Consider the following 24221-nt stretch of genomic DNA (forward strand, 5'->3'; position numbering starts at 1 on the left):
AGAGAACATCCCTGGCTAGAAGGCTAAAAAAACCGCAGATGGGTGCAAAAATAGCAGGGAAGCATGAGGCAACAGCAAGATAGTTAAAACAAGCTTGAAAATACCTTGGACCTCTTGACCCTTACCACATCCCCACTGTGGTGTTTTAGCTATTGTGTGCAAACAAAGAGCAGGGAAGAGAAGCTTTAAAAATGGCTCTGCAGTCAAAGAACTTTTTAAAAATTCTTTACGCTTACCCTCCATTAGTCTTGTAATGTTAATTAGGTCTCCTGGGAAGTAAATGTTCTTCCAGGACAGCCTTTTGCTGGGAGGTAGAGTACAGACTGGAGGGAAAATGATCGTTCTTTGGGAACAGAAGGCTTGGAAAACGCCTTTGATAATTCGTGGGTCTGGCTTACTTGCAGATTCCCCATGATAATACCTGTTTATCTATGTGGGAGAACCAACATCCAAGAAATCCAATAGAGAGGGTTAAGTCTTCCTTTGTGTGGTCATAAGGGCCCCAGAAAATGATGGGCCCTTATAAACCAACCCTTAGCCTCTAGCAGTTTGTTGTTGAGGGCTCCTTAGAGCTGTGACTATCATCAATGATGTGTTTGATATGTTTAATGCTTAGATTCAACTAGCTAATTACCAATAATTAGCCCTTAACCAGCCATACTTGGCCTTTGAAAGTGAGAGGAGATACTGCAAGCTTGCCAGTGTGTTTCTAAGTACTTCAAAACCTGTGACAGCAGGAAAGGCTCCATCCAAGTGGATGACCATGTGCATCATGGTGCTCAGAGGGTTTTGATCCATTTAAGCATTTCCAAGGAACAACTTACCGACAAGTAAAAAACTTTAGCCCATCTTCCAGGCTCAGGAGAGCAAGGCTACCAGTATATTATACGACTACATCACATAACCTCCAGACAGAATATGTTATTAGGATTTATTAGGTTATAATCCTTTTTTGATTAAAAATTATAAATCAGCTCATGTTTGATGTTAACCCATAAATGCATAGCACATGTCAAGCAAAGTGTAGTATACATGGCCCCTGGGCGTGCATGGAGGAGCCCACCCTGCTGCTTCTACCGCTTTGCAGAAAATAATGGACCCGATCAAAGGAGCGTGGCGTGCGCTGTGTCGGGGACATGGCTTTCAAGAGGTTAACTCTCAGAGATGGAGCATGCTAAGCTGTTGCATTTGATTTATTGTCCCTCCTTTCTTCTTGTTTCTCCTTGAAACATAAAAGCTTGCAGCCCACAGACTCTTGACATTTCTTTTAAATGCTCTTGTCATTCAGAAATTGCCACAGTCATCTCCCGTAACTTTGCACTTAGTGTTCCCAGCCTGTTTGGGATTACTTGCAGAAGTTGAAAAGGAAATACAAATAGATTACAGGACTCAATCCTGCAAGGTGGAGAGTCTTCTAGCTCTGAACCAATAAAGCACTTAACCATTTACTTAACTTCAAGGGTGAGAGTAGTCTGACAGAACTGTGTTACCACTAACTGAATTATAATCTTGAGAATGAAATTGTGAAGATGTCTGCAAAATAAACAGCCACTCTAGCTACCGAGGGCAGGTGACACTGTGTGGGATTTTTAAAGGATCTTGTTGATTTATGAGCACAATTATGGCTTGCACTGGAACCTGCCACTTAAATGCTTTTCTAAAAGTCTGCCTCCCTATGATTTGGGGTTCGGTCCCTGGGCTCCTTGAATTCTCTTTTGCACAGCAGGACTGTTTTTCTGCTCATCCTGCCCGTACCATGCAGTTCTCCCTCTCTCTAATGCATGCTAATGAAGGATGGAGAGTCTTTCAACATGCAAGACAGTTGAAGAGGTTTGAAACTTATTATCCCAGACCCAAACAGCTCCGTTGGAAACTCAGTCTCTGGCCTTTGTAGCCATCTAGGGTTAAGAATAAAAGTTGAGGGTTAAGAATAAAAGTTAAGAAAATCCTGGGCTTTTGGGAAAGCACCTTTATTTACTTCAACACAATCCAGGAATGCCAGGTGGAGCTTTCATCTGTTTATGAGCCATTGAGCTAACAGCACATTTTTTAGCTCTATTAGCTACGTATATGAACAGGGATAGAGATAATCATCTCGTAAATGGCGCTCCATTCAACATGAAAACAAGCATAATACCACCTTCTACCACCATAATACTGCCTTCTGAAAGACAGCCAAACGGAGTGGAGATACCTATCAGGACCTTCATCAATCTCTGATTGACAGGAAAGGTCCTATGCTTCTGACCCGGCTGGTGCTGTTGATCACGGACAGTGCTTGGGTTTGGTTTCTTACCTGTTGTGAACCTTATCCTCCATCCAGTGCTCATCTTCAGGAAACATTCCCCGTGATCTAGTCCCTCTATACAATTTTCTTTTTCTTTTCTTGGAAATTTTCTTGATTTATCCTTTTTGGTAGAATTTATTTTTTTGTGACTAATGCTTCCAAAATCCTTTCTTTTCAGCCCTGAGCACTAGGGAACCTGAATACTAGCCAGCTCTTCCAAGGACACGTGGAACTTGTATTTCTTAGCTGAATCCTGACAGTTCACTGGGCAAGAAATCTTTTTTGTCTCACACACACTGTAAATTGGAATAAAAATCTTAACTTTTTCAAGTTGCTTGTGGCTGAATGTAGCAGTTGTTTCAATGAAAAGGTCATGCAAGAAAAGCATGACAGGGTGGTGGCAGATCAGGGTTTCAGATCCCCTCAGACAGAAGGAGGGAATGGACCCAAGTTTTCAACTTCTTGGGTAAGTGCTTGAAGACAAGGTTACTATGGAAAATCTGATCCCTTCTCTTTTCACTGTACCCTTTCAAATGCAGTGCTGCTGGAGTCCAGAGAGCTCCTTGCCTTCTGGCTAGGGCATCCCGGGCCTCTCAGACAAGCAGCAGTGCTTGCGGACACCAGAATGTGGGTATGGGACCTGGATGGGCTTAGTGAAGACAAGAGCATCCCCAGGCATGGGGAAGAGCAAAACTTCAAAGAGTTTCCTTGGAAGCTTTTGCCAGGGAAATGGAGACACTTACAACTTTGCAAGCACCCAAGAGGGATGGCATTCTTTTATTTCATAGATCTCTCAGTTCAGTTGAGGTGTCTATATTCTGTGCAACTGCTGTTTTAAATGTTGCCCTTTGTGATTTACAAGATGAGGCCTCAGGTGGCTTCAGGAAGCCGTGCTGCACTGAACAGGCACAGCTTTCTCTCCGCAATCCTGGGTAACATAGCAGCGACAAGTGACATGAAAGGTGCGTTTTGCATGACGTACGTGGAAAAGCCAATTACATGTAATTAATGTTGGTTAAATGCTTTGAAGATAAAAAGCTTTTATATAAGTGTGATTAACATCTATTCTGTCATAATGATTGTCTTTCTAATGTTTTAAGAAGCCTAATAGCATGTTTCAGCTTTTCGGTGTTTATCTCTGAGATGTGATGACCCTATGTAAAACATTCACTGGAAAACTATATAAGAAAGGCCTTCAGTGGGAGTTGATGTTGGCCACAAACCAAGAGTGAAGACTGAGACACTGTGGGACAGAGATGATTCACCTGTCAACAGCTCAATCTCTTACAAAGGTTCCTAATCAGCAAACCAGTTCAGAGATGCTGAAGTATTGTCCTGATACAAGGTCTTAAATTGTGAATGCTCACTGCTGGATGGCTTATGGAGCCTATGAAAAGATAGTCTGTGCACGCTGGATCTAGTTTTAGAAGGTGCATGGTAAGGCGTACCAGCTTACGCTTAGCAGGAGCCCAGGATCTGGCACAGGACTGAACAGACACCTCCAAATGGGAATTTTGCCACCAATTTCAATGAATGCAAGAAAAGACTACATTTTAGCACGCACAAAAATAAGCTGTTATTGACTGAAGGCTTATAGTCAATTGTCTTGCTCCGACATATTTTGCTTTCCACTGTAAATAAAGTGGATTTCATTGTAAACCACTCACAGGAGATGAGAAACAATAAGGATCGGACACTGAACAATAGGCGTTCTGAGAAAATAGTGAGTTCATACATTGGCAGTTGTTGTTATTTTCTGAAAATGAGTGCAGATGTTTTAGTATGCTGAAATCACTCAAGACTTTTATGGCAGAAAGAGGCCATGGAGTAAATAAACTGGTGACAGGTATAATGAAAGGCATTCAGTTTATTTGCTTGTTCAGAGTTATTTTATTCAAGGGAGCCCTGTTTTGCCTACCACAGGCAAATCCTTGAGACCGTCTTGAAGAAGTATCTCCCTGGAAAAAAGAATCGTGCAAGATCACGTAGCAAGCCCAGGGCTGCTGGATGACAATCAAATGCCTTACTTAATTCTTTGTAAGCAATTCCTAGAAAGCATCGGTTCCCAGAAGAGACATATATGAAGGATCCACTCTTTATTTGCTGGTGGGGAAACACAAGGGCTGTACCTCCAGTAGTGAGGGGAATGCCATTTGAATCGTTCATGGTGCTGCTGCCAAGAAAAGAGTCCAGATATCACTGAACATCATGCTGTGATTAAATCAGCCAGATAAAGGTCAGGGAGGTTTGCAGGGCTACAGGAATGGGCAGAGATCATGCTCTTTCACTCCATCAGTTATCTTCCCGGATGAGCTAATCGCCTGGTGGGTTAGGACCAGTCCCTGCAGGTTTTCCCTGTATGGTGGAGGTTGCAAGAGAGCTCTGAGAGAGGGGTTGCTGGGATCACCTTTGTCTTAGCCAACCTACAGACCCCTTCCCTGCGCTGCCCTCCTGGCAGCGGTGGGTGAGCGGGTGCTGGGGTCAGCATTGGCATCAGTTGCAGCCGTGTTTGCTATCGAGCACGGGGGCAGCGTCACTCTGAGCTATCGTCCTTCAGGACACCTCTCTTGAGGTTCAACGCATCCCTCAGAAGTACCAGTGATGTGGTGGGGGGCATTCAGGACTCACGAGGTGCCACCTTTACCCAGTTGCAAGGTCTGTGCTTACCTTATCAGTCTACACATGGCAAACCAGGTGAGACCAGCCGAGCTTCACTTGGACCTGCTAGCACACACACAAGATGGATGAGGTCCTCGGGGCTTATCTCTGTCAGTTCACATGTATTAATACTTTGGCTGCTTATCCTGCACTGGGATTTTTCCTTGGGTTAATTACTCTGTATTCGCTAATGCCATGTAGGAACATGCATTTTTCCCCCTCTGGTGAAGAGGAGCTGGATCCAGAGAGGCTCTCACCTTTAGTGCAGCTTGTGGGAGCATTGGCAGCTTTGTCTTCTAAAAAGGTGATTGGTAAAAATGTCAAAACCGTTTCCATGAGGCTGTTGCCGCAGGTGGGGATTCAGGTGCTCTCCCACCAGGCACCGAGGTGTGCTGCTGGAAAAGGAGCATTGCTCGGGCTGCACCTCTCCCTGACACTTACCATGCATCAGGTTTTCAAGTCCACCACCTTTCATAAACACTAAATGCCCTGAAAAAGAGTTTTAGAGGAGAAAGCTGCAAGATAACCAACCTTTCCCTTGAAGGGAGGTGTATGATAACTTCAGCTTTTGTTCCTGTGACCTGCCCTTGCAGGACTGAAAAGAGCTTTGAGCACACACCCAGGAGAGCAGGAAATCTCTCCTACGGATCACTTGTAAAATGGCCCGGTTTGAAAAACACGCTGCAGAAAGAATGAAGCCTGACTGCAAAGGAGAGTGGGTTTTTTTTGCCCGTGAATAGGATTTCAAACTAGCAGCCAAAGTGAATCATTATACATCCTTGCCATATGCCACTTTCAATCAATAAGGCCTTATGCTCTGCTAACAATCATCCTAAACTATACCTATTAACAAGAATGCACATTTTCATAGTAATATTCCATGCACGTCACCGCACACAGACTGCAAACAGTCGAGAGTGCTCACAGCCGAAGGGAGACGGAGTTTCTGAAACAACGGGCTAAGTGTGTGGACGTACACCACACTGTAGAGGCTGCCGCTCTTACACGTGTAGGCTGGTTTTTGCTTTTAATGGCATACGCTCCTACAGACTGATGCAGTTTTTTTCTCTCTTTCAAGCGTATGCTTTCCTGATGACCCAGCCAGTTTCTCTCCTGATGACCCAAGACTTTCTCAGAAGTGGCTGATGCACTGAGGATAAAGTGCAGCAATAGCCATAGGGGGATGAGATATGGCTTCAGCAGGACCCCTTCAGTTTGGAGGGAGAGCGATGACAGCAATCATCATGAACTAATCATCAGTATGATTAGTTCATACCTGAACTAATCCCTCTGCGAAGACATGGAAACCTGCTGTAAGAGAAGCAGGGTTTGAGGGACATGGTGCAGGGGGTGCAGACTTTATTTCCTACTGATGACAGGGCACCTCTGTTTCCCACCCGCTATTTCTTTTGTCTACTTAAATTGCAAACTCCTCCTGATGGGTGTCACTTCTCCAAAAATACCGTGCTTGCCGCTGAAGTTATTGACTGAAATGCCAGTCTGAGCTTCTCAGAGCAGCCAAGTCTTACACTATGGGCACGAAGTACTCGGTAGATTCACCCGACTAAAGCAGAAGTCTGCATTTGAGCTAGTCACCCGTGGCTCCCTTGCTAGTCAATGGAGAGCCAGTCAATACAGTCAATGGAGTCTACAGTGATTCATCTCTTCCTGAAGTAGATGGTTAAAACAGAGCAGATGAATTGCATAATAAAAACACTTATTTCTTCTTGCAGCCTGGAAAGCCCAGTGTGTCAGCTCGCATTTAGAAGTCTACTCTGTAAATATCTGAAATGAGGTGAGTCTAATCCCACCACTGCCCTCATGACCTTCCTTCATGCTCTCTGTGCATCTCAGGCATTTGCTGGTGCAGCTCGCCCTGTATCTGTAGTGCAAAGAGAGCGACGGTTGGGTTGAGGGATGCCAGAGCAGAGTGGCAGTCCCACACGCAGGTAGCTAAAATGTACCACCCCTGACCAACAGCCCACAGCCCCAGGCCAACAGCCCACAGCCCCAGGCCCTCCCATGTGTCCCCAGGCCCTCAGTGCCACTCATGAGTCACGGCCACATGACTCGAAACGCAGCATGTGAGCTGTGCACTGGGACTGCATCAGCCCTGGGTGTCTGGTTGCGCAGGAGCTCAGGCTTGACTATATAAAGTTCTTACGTCTACGCATCCTGGACTGGTAGAGCATGTACAGTATGGCATGGTCCCAATACAATGGCCTTCAGATGCTACGATATAAAAACCCCTTCTTTCTCTCAAAGGGTGAATTTAATCTTTCCTTATTTCTAGGTTTTATAACAAAAGGCTGTTTCTGCAACCCTTGTGTAGATATCTCACACATGGCCTATGTGACCTTCATGAGTAATCCTTGCGTGTTTTGCAAGGTTCAACACAAAAATTCTTTGCTAATCAAAAGGCATTACTGCTCAGATGTTTCTGTACTGCAAAATAACCCCCAGTCAATCAACCCCTCCTTCAAAAAATCCCTGCCTATGCTTATAGCTTTGCAACCTTGTTTTCTGCAGGTGAAGGTGGGAAAGGAGAACATGCTTACCTTTGAGCAAAGAGCTGTGCAACTCTGGGTGTCAGTAATACCACCAAAATACACCCGAGGTGGTGCAGTGCCCTTTTGATGACTTTCTGTGCAAGCACATATCCGTAGTAGCATCATTTGTTGCAAAGATTTCACTTAGTTTCTTCCTCTCTGGCATGGTATTCACTCATTGAATCTTGAAGTCCTCATTCCTCAGACAATTCCTCTTGCCTTTGTTAAAGATCTGTAATCCTGGAAGGGCTGTTGAAAATTTATACAACTAATTTTTCATATTTGGAGATATTAATGATGTACAAGTTACTGGATTCGGTACAAGATAACTGGCCAAATTGCTGTGGTCTATTTTATATGTGAAGTAAATATAAGTGATCAAAGGGTAACTTCTGGCTTGAAAAGGCATTAATACTACTAATATCAGCTGAAGTAATTAAACTGCATGTATTTGTTTAAACACTTAGTGTAGCTGTTGACCCTACGGCATCCTCTCCCTTCCTTTTAACATCCATAGACATTTCAGCATTGGTGGGATCTTTAAGAATGAGGGCAGTAAAGCTGGGCAGAAAATAAGCTTTCCCGTCACAAGAATGCTCAAGATCATGAAATAACCACACTCTTTTTCCAAACTGGGATGAAAGCTCAAAATCACAGCCCCACATCCAGTCCCGGCAATGACAAAACCACACACGGTCCCATCTAGTTTCACATCTGGAAAAAATAGTCAAACACCTCTTAACATTTCTGGCTGCTGCTTCTGGCCGATACAAGATGCACCTGCTCCCAAAGCAGCCCTGCATCCCTGGGGATCCCGTGAAGGCACGCGATGGGGGTGCAGGTGCTCCCTTACGGCGGCTACATGGGGATAAAGTCAAAAGATGAGTTTAGCTGGGTCTGAGCAAACAAGGTGGTGGGTATTTCACACGGAAACGTTCCTTTTACGTTACTTTGAAGGGCTGTGGCTAGTTGAGAGGGAGATTTGCATCTGCCCATGGCGATTCATCCCCATGGTGTCCCCAGGCGTGACATACTGCATGGTTTGGGACACACGGCTGCTTTCTTACACGGCTTCTGTGATTTTTTAGGAAGGATCTCAACCATCGAGATAATCATTTTGTTATCCGGACTATAGCCAGAAGTGCAGTGCAATCTCATGCTCCGAGTCTGTTGTTTCAGACACAGCCAGTGGGGCCGGCTCTGCACGGACATGTTGAGCTGAATTTTGAGCAAACTCAACTCCCTGTGCTGCAGCTAATTAGAAGGTGCTTCCAGTGGGTGAGACACTGGAGAGGAGCCTTAGCCACGGCAAACTGTGATCTCCAGCCAGATTCAAATCCACACCCCCACCAACTGCAGAAGTGTGTTTTCTACCCTGCGCAGAGCACATTTATTAATATTTGTATGTATGTCATCAGTTTTTTCAGCCTTCATTTCCCTTTACATAGTTTTATTTTTCCCAGTCAATGAGAATGATTTTATTCTTCTTAATTAGGGCTTTTTTTTAGGTTTCCCATAGTAATTAATGTACTTTTCTTCAGCAGTATAACCTATTACAGTAGTTAAAATATTAAATCATAACTGGTGCCAGATCTAAGAGACCAAGAAACATAGGTTTTTCAATAGCCACTTTGTCTTCATCTTTTGAATTAGTCTGCAGCCTGCTTTACATTTTTGGGTAAGTAATAAGATTTGTTGATTTGAATGAAGAACGATATAAAAATAAATTGCATTGTACTTTTAATTACATAGTCTTAATTTTTGTGGTGACACTCCAGGCTCTCATATAATGTTGTTTAATGTTTACTTCTCTTTATTGATTTGATAATTTAAATACAAAAATGTTGTTTAACTTGCAAATGTCTACATTCATCGTTGGGGTGCTGTGCTCATTAAGAAATCAGGGGAATTCTGTCTTTTCCCCCATCTCTTTCATGCACGCGCGGGCCTGTGTATGATCCATATTCGCTTTCTCTTAGGCACCAAATTTCATCTACAGAGATGCTTTTCTTCTCCACTGCTGTGAGACCGTGATCCTCCCTATGCTCGACATTTTGAACCAGGGGACTTGGTGTGAAATGGGCTGCTGCTCCAGGGAGCCCTTTTTATGGGACTCCTTGGAGGTGGCTGAAGATAGCAGTGGGTAAGTCAAGAGGCACTGTTGGACACGCTAGCCTTGGTGGGCTCTTTCTTCACCTGGGAAGTCAAACACCCTCACAGCACTGAGAGTGGCTTGAGTCCACCCATTCCCTGCAGAGGACACAGTGGAAGCAGATCTTGCAACAGCCCACAGAAATGGTAGGAAGAGCCCAGTTTGGTCTCCTTTGGTTTAGAGTAAGGATGATGTCTTCACTGCTCTCCAGGTGCCATTCAGAAATAGCTATGAGAATGCAGCAAACCAACGGCAAACCTTCAAACCCTCCTTCCTCCATCAAAACCAACATCTCTAACCTGCCTCTTCCACTCACCTCAGCTCTCTTGGAGAGGAGCCACAGACACCACTCCATCCTACCCCAGGCTGTGTCAGCCACCTGGCTAAAGCCCAGCTTTGTGGACTGGTATTAAGGTGTTTGTCTTTTAGTTTTGGAGTGCAGGCACATTTCAGAGTTTCTAAAAGTTAAGCAAAATTAAACTTTTCTTTCAAAAATCCATCACCATAAAACTGTTTTCCCCTCCTCTTCATTAATGATTTACTTTCTGTGGAATAAATGCACCAACTGAGGACAGAATCATTATTAAAATCTCAGTTAACAACACAATATTACTTTGGTCCTTTCATTTCCTCCACTATTATAAAATTCAAGATTCATTTCATCTATTAATATTAGCAATCTATTTTTTTTTAATTTTGACCAGGCACAAATTAAAGGGGGAATGATATTATGGAAGCGGCACTAGAACTTATTCCTTTTTTTGTAAAATCTATTTTTTCCCTTCCATCAGTTCTTTCTTTGCATCTAATATTGGCTTCTTTTGCATTGATATTCCCAGTGACTTCATTTGATACCTAGCATTACTCCCATGGAAGTCAACTGGAAGAGGCCAACAGACTTCCTTGGAAGGTGATTAAAATTAAGGGTCAATGAAGAACTGAAGGCTGGCACATGGGTTTGGGAGCAAGGGAGCTGGGTTCTGGTCTTCGCCCTGCCACAAAATTGCTCTGTGACCCTGTGCAAGTCATTTCATTTCTCTGTACTGCAGTTTCCATGCGTTTAAAATGGGAACAAGAGTGTTTGCTGCTCATCGTTCAAGTCTCCTAGCAAATAAAACGTGATGTATAAGAGCTAACTGAGCAAGAAGGCACAGATCCTTCTCTCGAGAAATCTGTGTCCTAGAGTAGCAGCAGACAGTGAGGACAAGGGCAGAACAGAGATGCACTCTATTTTTCCGAGAGCTCACAAATTGCTCCTGTTGCCTTTAAAACAGATCATTGTCGGTGGGTTCTGATGAGATTTCCTTTGTGCCACTCTAACGCTAAACAGAATTGAGATTTCTTTACAATATTTCACATGGAAAAGCTCCGCTCATGTGCAGCGTTTCCTTGTCAAAGAAAGGCTGGATTTTTAATGCTCTAGAATAACCAACTTCTACAGTTATGGCACACTTATTTCTTAGCTTGTTTCTGTACCCCTACAACCCTAGGAGCTGCACACCAGCTAAATATGCATGGGATTGCTCTTGCAATCTCCTTGATTGCAAACAGGTGATTGCTATTGTGGCAGGTCTTCCCAAATGCTGAAGTGCTGAATTCCAATGGTTTCAGCAGCAACTGGAAGAAATAGAAAAAGTAAGTTGGATAAAGCCCTCTAAGAGGGCCCAGGTACAATCAACAATACCTCATCTATCCCTTTGTCTAATATCTTCCTGCAGTGACAATTCCACAACAGCCCAGGGGAATATAACCCTGTGCTGAGCTACCCACAGCACTGGAAAGCGCCTCCTGATCTTTTACCTACGTCTTTCCTGCGGAAGCTGAAGCCCATTACTCACCCTACTTGCAGAAGGTATAAGCCTTCATCGTACCACTCCTCTTTGCATCAGCCTTGCATGTATTTGGCAACTTGCTTTGTCTCACCTTGGTCCCCTCTTCAGACCACACACTCGCTCAGCTTTTCGTCAAAGGCAGGTTTTCTGCACCTCCAGTCTTTTATTTGCACCTCTCTGGGCTTTTCCCAGCTGAGCTGTATCTTTCCCGAGGTGTCGAAATTTTTCTTGAGCCAAGACCCTGCCACTGCCAAGCTGAATGGAAAGATTGTCCCATGCCTTCTGCGGTGTGCCCCTCCGCACAGGCATCCCGGGAGGACCGCCGGATTTTTGCAGTGCTGGATTTCCGATGTGCTCCCAAGCATCACAGCCCCTGATCTTTTTCTGCATGGCAGCAGCCTGGCCAATTCCTCCTCATCTTGTATTTGAGAAATTGATTTTAACTCCCCTGCCAGGGAGTGCAACATTTTCATTACTTCTGTGGATAAAGCCTGTTGTTCCCATTCTGATCAGGACTTAAGAGATAAGTAAAGCAAAGCCTATCAGAGATCCTGCAGAAGCTTGAGCTGGAACCCAGGCCACTGGAATACCCCCAACCAGTACCTCTGCCACATGTCCTTCACCCTTCTCATCCTTGTCCCATGCCATCCTTGTTTTTTTTTTTAAATTATTACTGAATTCTTTTCAAATCTGCCACTTTCAACCATCTAAAATATTGTAGGTGAATAATTAAGGGTCTGTGCACTATCCCACACCATGGATAGGCCACAAAAATGGGAAACAGATTGGTTGCTTGCTGGATTATTGATAATTTCCCTGCTGCCAGTTCCTGCTTCTCAACACAAATGAGTGGCATTTGGTGGCAAAAATAAAGGACAAGATCAGCAGCCTTTGGGAGCAAGAGGGTCTGAGTGGATAAGGCGCCAGGAAAGTCAAGACATGAAGTGCAGCCTTCTTTCCAAAGGACCAAATTCCAGTTTAGGGGACACAAAGACACCTACAAACGCATAAAGACTTGAGGCTGGCTACAAAAAATATTTCTGTCTCATTCTTCTGAAATCCACAGAGAGGCACTGCCCATGCCAGGAACCCACAATACCCTGGCATCTCAGCCTGCAGGGCTGGCTGCTCTCACTTGTGAATACATTTATCACTGATAATATTCCAAGATGTCCAAGAGTTGAATGCCAGGGAGTGCTGGGAAGGAAAGCAGGTTCTTCTCACAGGCATGACCAAGTGCAGCAGGACTTCACCTGCATCTGTATTGGCAATGAGTCATTCCTGTCTCTCTACAAAATTGATGGACCAGTGGTTGGATTCTTAACAGAATAGTTTTTATACTTTTTTATGACATGTGGTATGTCCTATGCTATGAAGCTAAGGAAATAGTCTGAGAAAGGGCATTAGGGCAGCTGGGCAAGAAGCATTTGATAGGAGGGTAAAGAGGTAAGACCAAGGTGGAAGTCCATGAAACCCAGAAATTGCTTGGGTGAGCCCCTAAGGGAGCCCTTCAGCACCCCAAAGACCTGCAGTGTAACTGGGAAGGCTGAACCACGAGAGGTCCCCCAGAGCTGAGGAGCGCATGCCAGAGATGGTGGCATGGGGAGTCTAGGACTATATCAACCATGGTGGCTACGTCAAATGTCATGAGTGATAGGACAAGGGGTAACGGTTTTAAACTAAAAGAGGGTAGATTCAGACTAGATATAAGGAAGAAATTTTTTTATGATGAGGGTGGTGAAACACTGGCACAGGTTGCCCAGAGAGCTTGTAGATGCCCCATCCCTGGAAACATTCAAGGCCAGGCTGGATGGGGCTCTGAGCAGCCTAATCTAGTGGAAGATGTCCCTGCTTATTGCAGGAGGGTTGGAGTAGATGACCTTTAAAGGTCCCTTCCAACCCAAACTATTCTATGATTCTAAGGGAATTCAGCTCCTGAGATATGGCTATGCAGCCCAAGGGATGGAGCAAGGGTCATGCTGCACAGCCAGAAATACGAGGAAGGGACAAATGAATTGGCCTGTTTTGGCTTTGGTAGACTAAAGAGAGACCACCTTCCAACATGTAAAAGCTGGAGCAGAGAGAAAAGGAGCAATCCGTCCCCCGTGTGCTCAGTAAGGACCAAAGGGGAGGCTGAGGTCATGCAGGAGGGAAAATGTTCTGCAGGCAAAGCTTGTGAAGCCCTGGGAGCCTGGAGCACCATGCAGTGCCCAGCACTGCAGGAACAGGTCGGATGAGCAATTCCCAGGAATGACACCGGTCGAATGAACACTGCCAAAGGGAGGAGGATGGACTGGATGACACTTGAAGATCCCTTCCAACATTAACTCCCCACTTGCACATTGCCAGCTGCCAGCGTGTGGAAACAAGTTTCCTCCAGGCAATTTGTACCGGCATTCCCCCACGACGAGCAGCAGAGACAGACACTTTATGGCGTAAAAACAACCTCTCATCCCAATAAAGACAAAAGGAAAACTACCTTGCTAGTGATGCCCAATTCATTACTCAATACCATGTAACACAGTAATGTTGCACTTTAAAGCTTAGTGCATCTGCCTTGCTCTATTCATACTGTGGTCTTGAGCGTTTATCGCCTCCTGCTAATGGCAGTAGAGTATTGCCACAAAAACTTAATTATTTGCCTTCTTTGAGAGGGTTTTTTTCGTGATTACAGCCCTCCTGAGAGCAATGCAGGAAGCACTCAGCCCCACTGGGCATTCTTATCCCCTAACCACTGAAATCTGGGACAAAGGCCAAAAATCTGGGACAAACTCTAAAAATACACCGAACACCCCAGGACATAGTCTATTGGTCCTTCCATACCTGCTTTGAGCAGGTCGGGAGGCACAAGGCCACAGCTAAGAGTAGTGAAATAAACCCTCCAGCATGGTCCAGCTGGCTGCAGGAGGGATACGAATGCTTTTCTTAGGCAGAGCCATTTCAGAGAGACACGGCACCTCCATATGAACCTTCCTGTTGTTAAAGCTTAATTGCAACCAGTTTAAAAACCCCAAGTCTAGCTTTTGAAATAAAGAATTGGAATTTGAAAGATGTTCTTCTGCCAACCAAGCACCTGGGGAGGGAGGAAGGCGAGGGAGCTGGAGAGATGACAGGCCTTGGCTGTAGGCTGCTGTAGCCACTGTATGCATTTTAAAACACCTGCACTGCATTTTCAGGTAAAACATCAACAGCTGAAGACAATGTGCGTAAATACCTACTATTTTCTTTTACAGAGGATGGTAGCTTAAACGGATAGGGTTAGGGAACAGTCTAAGGGCAGTGACTGAACATGCTGTTCTCACTCTGCGGATTCGAGGGTGGTTGTATTCCCAGGCTCAGGCTCTTTTTTAGGTGTTGCAAAACCCTCTGGGATCTGCTGGCAGCCACCCAAAAGGGCGCAGCACTTAAGGCTGCCCTAACCTGGTCCAGAGGCACTCCAAGCACAGAGTTAACACCTTGCCCTTTGCCTGCCACCCCCAGCCGGTGTCAGCAACGTCGGCTGTTGGGCAAAGCAAAGCAGAATGACCAGGGTGATTCGGCAGCTCCCGAGCCCCAAACTCACAGCACTGCACCCCGGCTAGCCTTACCTCGAGGATGGGAAGTTTGCCCTCCTGCTTGTCCATCTCACATAGAGGCTTTGTGATAACCTTTATGCAAGCAAAACGATCTGACGATGGGACCTGTATTTGTTTACCTGCAGCTTTTAACGGAAGGAGGACAGAGTGCTTTATGGGCACAGAGCAAGAGATTAATAGGTTCCCATTACTGGAGGCTGTCACAGTCACCAGGATCGCCACCAAGAAGCAATTCCAGTGTTGCAACCACCAATTTGGGAGCACATTTTCCTGACAGGCATCCAGGCAGTCTTAAACATTTCAAGCAGAGGAGATTTTGCTGCCGTGGCACTTGGTAATCTGTTTGAATGGTTAAGTACCATCAGCTGGTAGAAACATCTTCCTACCACTGAATTTAAGACGCACTGACTTCAACTTGCTGCAACACACTCTTCAAAGTTAGAGAGATCATCCATGCTGTATTTGTATTTTACAGGGAAACTGAGGCAGAGAGCTCGAAAGCAGGACGTTAAAATGAACGTCTAAAGTTTGGTACTGTAGTTTGCTTATGAAAAACTCTGCTTTTCCTGACTCCCGGCCACCGCCTTTTGCAACAGCCAGAGCTTTTGCACCTGAGGTTCAGGGAAGTCGCCCTGCAAGCTGGGAGAGCAGCACAGCCTGGCATTTCAGGGGAATTTGAATGTTGGTTTCTATCACTAGAAAAACATAGTAGCGTTCAAGGGCATAGGACAAAGCCGGTGGCCACAGTAACCTTAACTACAGTGAATCTCAATGAAGAAAATACCTGAAAGGATCCTCAAACATCAGGCAGACTTTTGACGCTATGTCCTGGGTTAAAAAAAGATAGAAAATGCAGTCCTTTACCAATTAAGCATATACCGTCATTGCAGAATTAGTCATATGATGTCCGTAATCCTCCTTGTCTGAGGACAGAAGTCTCCAACTCGAGCGTGGGCATGCTTTGGTTCCCGGTGAGCTGGCATGACTTGGGGGTATGGATTAGAGCCTGGCTTCTCCTTTTTGGGGAGGGGTAACATGCTCACAGGACAGCTACCATCCAGTGCCAACCGTCCTCCAGAGCCTACTTGCAATTAAGTTCCTCACCCAATAGGCCAGACAAGTTGTCCCGGATTTAAAGGGAAGTAATTAGACAACAACTCTGCTGGTTACAGTGGTAAAAATAATGAGGTATGCCCCAGAAGTCCTAACAAAATTCACGGACGAGTAAAGCGCCACTAAAGACCCAACGTGAACAAAGCTTTGGCATGTGGCTCTGACACGGGCTGACACGTGCCAGTAGCTGGTATTTACACTTTAATCAAAATACAACTGAAAACCCAAGGGAAAAGTTCAAATTCTGGAGGACGGCAAAACTGCCGGTTTATGGGCATCTCGGTAACAGATCCCTTTGCTTGGTATATTCCCCCCTAATCTGTCAACATCTGATGCCTTGCTCTTTAGTCTGGAGCTAAGAAAAGCTATGAAAAAATACCTTCATATAGTTTAGGGCCCATTCTGTCTGCCATATCACTCGCTATTTTTACCGGCCACACTGAAGCCAGACCGCAAAGGGCAAACTTGTCAACGTGGGTGGGCTTTTTCAGTGCGAAAACCAAGGGCTCGTACAGACAGTAGCAAAGACCATCTGCATACACGTCTGGAAGTTCAGGCTCTAATTTAAAGCTGCTTCAAATATAGAAATTCCAGCGAAGTTAATTGTAGCTGCATTATGGAGAGGTGACAGCAGCGAGTCCTTAGAAAGCTGGGGAAGGTTTAAATCTGCCTCAGCTCTGCTCCCTACAGAGTTAGGTTAATACTGGGTATAAATCCTACTGGGAAATTCTGCAGGTGAGATACTGACCGCACAGCAACGGCATTTCTTGAAAATAAGGATAAAGTTCTTTAGCAAAAGCACCTTTTTTCCACATGTTGAGAACCATGCAACACCGCCCTGCTGTTTTAACTGGTCCGTACTTTTAAAAGCGTCCTAATTCTACTCACAACTGAGAACTTAGCTTACCGTTATATTAAGAAACCGCTTCATAGTGTGGGTTGGTTATTACTGGGAAGCACTTAATTACAATAAAATGTGTAGTTAAAGTGATGATTTATTTACTCAAGGTTATGAACATAAACTGTTTTTTCTTACCCACAAATTTTGAAATGGGAAGGGAGAGGCTGGGATCCCAGGAGTTTCTTCAGGCTGAGCGATTTCCTACAAGCAGCTTTAGGAACCGATATGGAAACTGCAGCCTGTGAACCAGTTTGCTGTCTCGGTGCCTCAGCACACATTTCTCACCTGTTGCAAGTAACGCAAGTTTTGCTTAAGACGACTGGAAACAGGTCCCTTTAATTGCATCAGAGCTCTGTAACCTGCAACGAACCACAGCCGAGCTGAAAAATAAATCCCCGTTAGTGAATACATGAAGAGATAAAGGAAACGTTGGGTCCCCTTCCCCCAGTATTTTCCATGTTTTATAACGCCTCTGTCAGTATAAATTTCCATTCACTGAAGAAATTACATTTCATGAGAGCTACAATAGGATTTTAAGATAAATGACATGCGAGCACTGCAGTTTTGTACAGGCTTAAGTGATCCAAGTATCTTTATCACGTGCGGGGTATCAAAATACATGAATTTGACTTGTTACAACAGTCACACGAGAAAGATTGAGTGTCATACGAGGCTGCAAAGCATAAAACCATCTTAGCTAAAATTTATTTTAGCGCGGTAGGGTTTTTTAACTGTTAAGTATAATTATTTAAAAATGGTCCGAGTTGTGCAGCTCTAGTGATAACTGGAAACAGAAAAAAGCTCTTGAAAACGCCGCTCGTAAGGGCACTTCTTGCAAGTACTGCCTGCTCTTAACACTTGCTACCTTCCTTCACCGCTCCTTCCGAAATTCTTGGAGGCTGACGAAGTTTTTAAGTGTCATCTTGCTAAGGCTGTAACATTATCTCCAGTGACAATACTCACTCCTGGGCTTTTATGTTGCAAGTGGAGAAAACATTTTAGCTTTTCAGGAGGGTAAACATCTCCCTGTGAAACAATGTAAGCAAGACAGACGGCAACCCTGGTGTTTAATAAATGAAAATTCAGGGTATGATTTATCCCGTGGCGATTTTTGCCTGTCTCTCTGTCGGTTTGCTCTTTGCAGCATCGCCTGCGCCACGAAGCAGCACGCTGTCCAAATGCAAAAGGCCACACTACGCCCGCCTCGTTGGGTGGCTTTAGGACAAGATCCGAAGCGCCCTGGGCCCATTTCTGCAAAAACGGCGACAGCCACATGATAAACACGCTCCCAGGTCTCTGCCTGTAAAGCACAAATTCAGGTACTGTGAAACGGGGCTTTTCATAGCGCAGCGATTAAACGCAGGAGCGGCGTTTTGCAGGAGCGCTTCAGCCTGGGCAGGGACGCAGCCCAAGCGATGGCTACGTTAGCCACGCTGCCTGCTCCGAGGATTAGTATTTTCTTGGTATGAACTAAATGTCTGGTTTTAGCTAATCATGGGGATGCTGGTACGGTGAAACGCTGGGTCGTATTTTATCCCCCCACACGTTTCTCCATACTTCAGCCACTTAGTAGCTGTTTAAGAACTTATTCCTTGAATGAAATAAGCAGAAATATTGACCTGTTATTTGCTTTCAAAGGAAATAAGCAGCCTTATAGGAAATATTGACCCATTATTTGTCTCTTCTCTCAAAGCTCCGAATGCACCCCGAGCTGCTGCAGCCCATGGCCAGGACATTTACTTCTCCTCTGACCACTATTTTGCACTCCCTTTCGCACCCCGAGTGGCCTTCTCAGAGGGCTGTCCCACAAGCGTTCAGCGACAAAAATCAGTCCTCGCTGCCTCCAGGTTAAAAAAAAACCCAAACCCTACTTGTGAGTGCTTGTTTCTGAATAAATAGGGATCGATCCCTGACCCACCCCTTTGACAGACACGTCTCCTTCTTATTTTCTACCTGCGATTTGACTAGCTGGGTGACTTTGCCCACCTTGCTTTTTCCATGTCGCAGACTTGCCCAGCTCTTCAGGGCTTGTTTTTGCTGCTTTTTCCATGTCGCAGACTTGCCCAGCTCTTCAGGGCTTGTTTTTGCTGCTTTTTGCTCCACAAATTATTTTCTTGAGCATTTTCTGTAGCTCTACCAATTGCACTGCCCACTGGTGCACATGCTGGCCGTAACTTTTCCCCCAAGAGTCTTGTGTTTAAAGCCGCAACCACTATATTCCTGCTGATGTATTCCTCTTTACTTATAGCAAACATATGAATGAAGTATGATACCATGAATGATACTATTAATCAGTTTATTGCAACTCCACCTAGGAATCCCATTCACAGTTAAGACCTTGTTACGCAAGTGCTATACATATATAAAAAAAGTCTCCCGCTTCAAAGAGGTTACAAGTTCTTATAAAAGCCTCCTGAAGTTTCCTGCGAGCGTCTTACTGTAAAAAAATATACATATTTCTTCTTGGAACAAAATGCTTCTCAAACTTTTAAAGAATGATTCATATTTACTTTTATTTCCCTCCAGAGGAAAAAGCGAATGGTTTTAGAAATATTTTCAGCCTTCCTCCCCATCGGACAAATTAGCGAGAGCTGACCTGCGATTCACCATCGTGCGCAGGAGCTCCGCCGGCGCAGCGCCCGCGCCGCAGCCCTTTCTCCCGATGAGTCAGTGGACCTCGCAGACCCAAAGTCTTGGGAATGACCCAACTTCAGCATCTTCCCTTCCTCTTCCTTCCCCTTAAGATTCCTTTGGTGCTCCCTAATGCCGTATTATTTAGTTATAATTAAAATAAATTGCGGAGAGAGTTCAATTCCTGTAACCCTGGCAATAGAGAAAATCTTATTAACCCTGAAACAGCCTGAAAATTGATTTTGCTGAGGTGCCTCTGGCACCCCTGGACACTTTCCTCCTGCAAGATCTTGGGATGAAGGCACTTTTTTGGGTGCAGGGGGCTCCGGAGCAGGCAGGACACGAGCAGGGAGAACACATTCTCACCAGCCTGGAAGAGGAGGATTGCTTTTTTTTTTTTTTTTTTTTTTTTTTTGCCAGGACAGGGTTTATTCCTGCCCCCGGGGGGGGCCGCGCTGCTCCCTCCCCTGGGAAGGCGGCGGGCGCGGGGGGGTCCCGGCGGGCACCCCCTTTTCCCCGGGAGGCCGCGGTGGCTTCGCCCCGCGCCCCTCCATCCTCCTCCATCCTCCCCCTCCGCCCCCGGGCTCCCCGCGGGGGCTGCGCGGGCGGTGCGCGGCGCTCCGCGGGGCGCGGCCCTGACGGGCAGCCCCGCTCCCCACTCAGCGGCCGCGGAGCCCCCGCGCCGCTCCGCCCCCCTCCAGCCTCTTTGTATCAAACATCCGGGTTTCCCCCGCTGGCTCCGCTTCGGCTTCTCCCTTTTTTTAGAAGCCATTTTGGACGCGGTTCAGGTTTTTTTTTTTTTAAATTATTAAAAAAAAAAAAAAAAAGACCACAACAAACCTCCCCTTCCCCCCGCATTTTTTTCCGCTTTTTTTTTTTGTTGTTGTTGTTTTCCCCCCTTCCCCTCCCCTGTACATGGCAACTCCCGACCCAGCCTCTGCTCCCGCCGCCCCCTCGCTCCGCGCAGCCCGCGATGCCGCGGCCCGCCGCCGCCGCCAGCCCCCCGCGCCCGCTCCGCGCCCGCTCCGCGCCCCCTCCGCGGGCCCTTGCCTGCCGCTGGATGCGGGGTCGGTAACCTTGTAAAGTTTCGCTGCTGCCGCCGGCGCTGGGAACGCGTGTGCGTTGCACGGGGAGTGCGCGTGTGTGCGTGTGTGTGTGCGGGGGGGGGGCGTTGCGCGCCTTGCACACGGCTGCGCGTGCTTTGCACGGGGAGGGGAGGGGGGGAGGCGGTGCGCGCACACGGGCGTGTGCGTGTGTGCTCGCCCCTGCTGCTGCTGGGGGAGCCGGAGGGGCTGGGTTGGGAGGAGGAGGAGGAGGAGGAGGAGGGGGAGTCGGTGTGTGGTGCACGCCGCGCTCCCAGCACAAAAGCCCAGGGAAAGAAACTCTTGGAAAGCTCGGAGCAAACGCCGGGGCCAGGCAGGAGCAGGTCGAACCGTCCGGGCGCTGCGGGGCTGTTCCTCTCCACTGGATACATTTTGCAACTGCGAAGGAATTAAATCCGATTCCCCCCCCCCCCCCCCCCCGGATTTTTTTTCTTCTTTTTTCTTTTTAAGAGAGAGCGAGAGGGCAGAGCCTCGCTTCTCCCCCCCCCCCCCCCCCTTCGTTCACTCTCTCGATCTTTTTATTTTTATTTTTGTTTCCCTTGGGGATAGAGGGGCACACGAGGAAAAAAAAGTAAAGGAATATGATTGCTTCGTGGCTGACTTTCGCCTTGCTTTGTGGAACTTTCTGTGCAGGTAAGTGCATTTCTGCGTGTTTACCTCCCGCCCGGGCTTACGGTCGCTTCTCCAAATGCAGAATTGAATGGGCCGTGCAATTATTTGCAGCCACCTTCCAAAACGGAGCAGAGCAACCAGCGAGCCTGCAAACTGGGGAATAACCCCACCGCTGCGATCTGTTTAATTTTATTATTTTCCTTTTTTTCTTTTTGCTTTTCACCGCCCCCCCCCGTTTTCTCCCTGTTCTCAGGACGAGCCTTCCCGTGCTGCTTTTTGTTCCCTTCGGGCAGCCTGTGGGAATTAATGGCAATGTAAACACGGCGCGATATCGAGGAAACTTTACAAAAATGGGCATTTACTTCTGGGCGGGTGCTGTCGGCGTGGTGGTGGCGGTGGAGAAGTTGGGAGCAGCGGGAGGGGAGACCTTGGGGTTTGCTCCGAAATGGTGCGGAGCCGCTCAGGTAGTGGCCATGTGTGCGCCCCGCTCCTGCCGGGCTGCGGTGGTGTGAGGCGGGGAGGTGGAGGGGAGCCCCCCCCCTGCTCCGCCCCGAGGTGGTGGTGGGGGGAGACCCCCCCGGTTCCCCCCCAGCCCCCCCGGGACGCCGCGGTCCCGTCGGGGTTTGCCTGTTCAGCACGAAAGGAGCCGTTTGGGGTTGGCGGGCGCTGCGGGGAGCTGGGAGAAAGTTGGGGAAAAAGGGGGTGTGCGGGGCGGGAGGGGGGTGCCTGGGGGAGCGTCCCCCGGGAGGAGGCTTTTGTGGCGGGGGGGTGTGTGTGTGCGCGTGCTTATTTGGCAAGTTCTTCATTCCATTTATTTCATGGAACTGGGCTGGCCCCTAAACTTAGCTCCAACCTGGAGGGTGCGTGTTTTGCGGGGTGGAAGTTAGCCCGAAGCCCGGGCACGGCCGGGGAGCGGGAGGGGGCACCCGGGCAGCGCTCCGGGGGGGCGTCCATAGGGGTGCCCCATCCCGGACCCGGGGGGGGGGGGGCGGGAGGGAGGGGTCAGACCCCCTGTGCCCCAGCCCTGAAAACGCGGGCACGCTTGAATTCCCCACGCTCCCCACTTTCCCTCCTTGTTTTTATTTTTTTCATTGCTATTATTGGTTTTCCCATTCCTTTTTATTATTGCTGCATATTCCCCAGGAGAAACCGGGGCGGCAGCAATTTTATGTGTCGTCGTCGTCCCCCCCCCTTGCCTGGTCACCACAGCCCCTCGCCCCCCCCCGGGGGGCTGAGCCTGCCGCCCCCCGCCCCGGCGCTGGGCAGTAACTTGTTACGTTACCTCCATCCCCCAGCCCGGGGCGAGGGGGGGGTCCGGGGGGGGGGGCTGTTTGTGGCCGAGGGCTTCCCGGGGGGGGCAGGGTGTGGGAGGCAGGGATGCTGCAGCCGTGCCCTTTCCCCGCTCCGCGATGGGCAGCCGGAGAGTTCCCGTCGGCTTTATCATCGCGGCTTTATTGTATTGCAAAGCGGGTGGGAGTTTGGGGGGGGGTGTCCCCACGTCTGTCTGTGTGTCTGTGTGTGTGTCCAGCCCCGGGGAAGGGGGTGCCCGCCGGGGCCGGGGCCGGGGCAGGGCGCGGGGGGAGCGGGCGGCGGAGCCGGCCCCGGGGCGCTCCTGCAGCCGGGCTTCCTTTGTTCCGAGTGCCCATTAAATATGCACTGCCACCGCCTGCCTTTGGCATTATAAACACTGCCATCGCCTCATTATTTTTTTTTTTTAAGTCACACCGAAAGTGTGAGGCGGAGGGGGGTGGGGGGGGAGGCAATAAAAAGGGAGCGGGCAATAAAAATAAATAAAAAAAAAAATTTACAATAAATTAATTTGATGGTGAGCAAAGCCAGCTTGGGCTTTTTTATCTGATCGCTGGGACACTTGTACGCAGCTTTGTTTCCATGTGTTAGGAAGGGGGTTGTGCGGGCTTGTATTTACATAGCAGTGCTGAGGGAGAGCAGGTATTTTGGAAGAAGCAGGCGGTGTGTGTGTGTGCCATCAGTATTCCTGGTGCTCGGCGTTGCTATCATCACAACAGCTCTCTTGGCTGGAAAATTCTATTATGTGCATAAAGGAGATTTATGGTCAATGTATTTTCTTTCCATATATCTTGGAATCCTTTTATCTCGGGTGATTCAATAAAAGAGATGGCTTCCGGGTTGGGTTTTTTTTTTGTTGTTGTTGTTTTTGTTTTGGGTATGGGGTTGGGTTTTTGTTTGGTTTTGTTTTTTAACCTGGTCCTATGGCTGTGTGCATATAGTGGTAGAAATCTAAGTTGGAGGCAAAAAAGCAATTGCTTTCAAAAAATTAACCCTGAAAGCTTCTTAAATGTATCATGTTATGAAAAGGATAATCTGATAGGGCATACCTACGCTGACTTTTTCTCCCCCCTTGAAAATACAATACCTCCAAAAATGAATATAATTCTGTTTATGTGAAGGGTCCTCTTGGATCATTAAATCAGTGGACTCGCAATTCTATAAATCCCTCCCTCCCTTTTAAAGCCTTTTTTGCCTTTCTTGTGATATTTATGAGTATTTATCAACGTGATCTTTATTGTCCAGTTTTTCCTAAAGCTGTTCAGTCAAAAAAAAAAAAAAAAAAAAAAAAAAAAGAAAGCAACGTCAAATACCCAAAGTTGCAATGTGTTGCTGGGATTCATAGCGCTGGGCTTTGCTTGAAGTATGTCTTTTGTGTGTGTACATGTTAGGACTGTGCGAAAGTGGTGGGCTTTTTGAAAATCGCTTGACCTCCATTGTTGATGCTTCTCATCGCTACCTTGGCTGGCTGTTAACAAAGCAAGCATGGGCTGCTATTCT

The 24221-nt window shown here is 47.0% G+C and overlaps 1 protein-coding gene across 1 annotated transcript in view; it reads left to right on the plus strand.

Annotated features, from left to right (window-relative positions):
- The first annotated feature begins 21365 nt into the window (after positions 1–21365).
- Positions 21366–24221, plus strand: part of ACVR2B (activin A receptor type 2B) — a 97259-nt gene continuing 94403 nt past the window's right edge. The window contains exon 1 of the mRNA XM_082303967.1: positions 21366–21434. Coding sequence (XP_082160093.1) covers positions 21383–21434 — 52 coding nt within the window. The 5' untranslated portion in view covers positions 21366–21382. The remainder of the gene's footprint in view (positions 21435–24221) is intronic.

This window comes from Platalea leucorodia (assembly GCF_965183815.1).
Source record: "Platalea leucorodia genome assembly, chromosome: 1".
In the NCBI taxonomy this organism is placed as follows: domain Eukaryota; kingdom Metazoa; phylum Chordata; class Aves; order Pelecaniformes; family Threskiornithidae; genus Platalea; species Platalea leucorodia.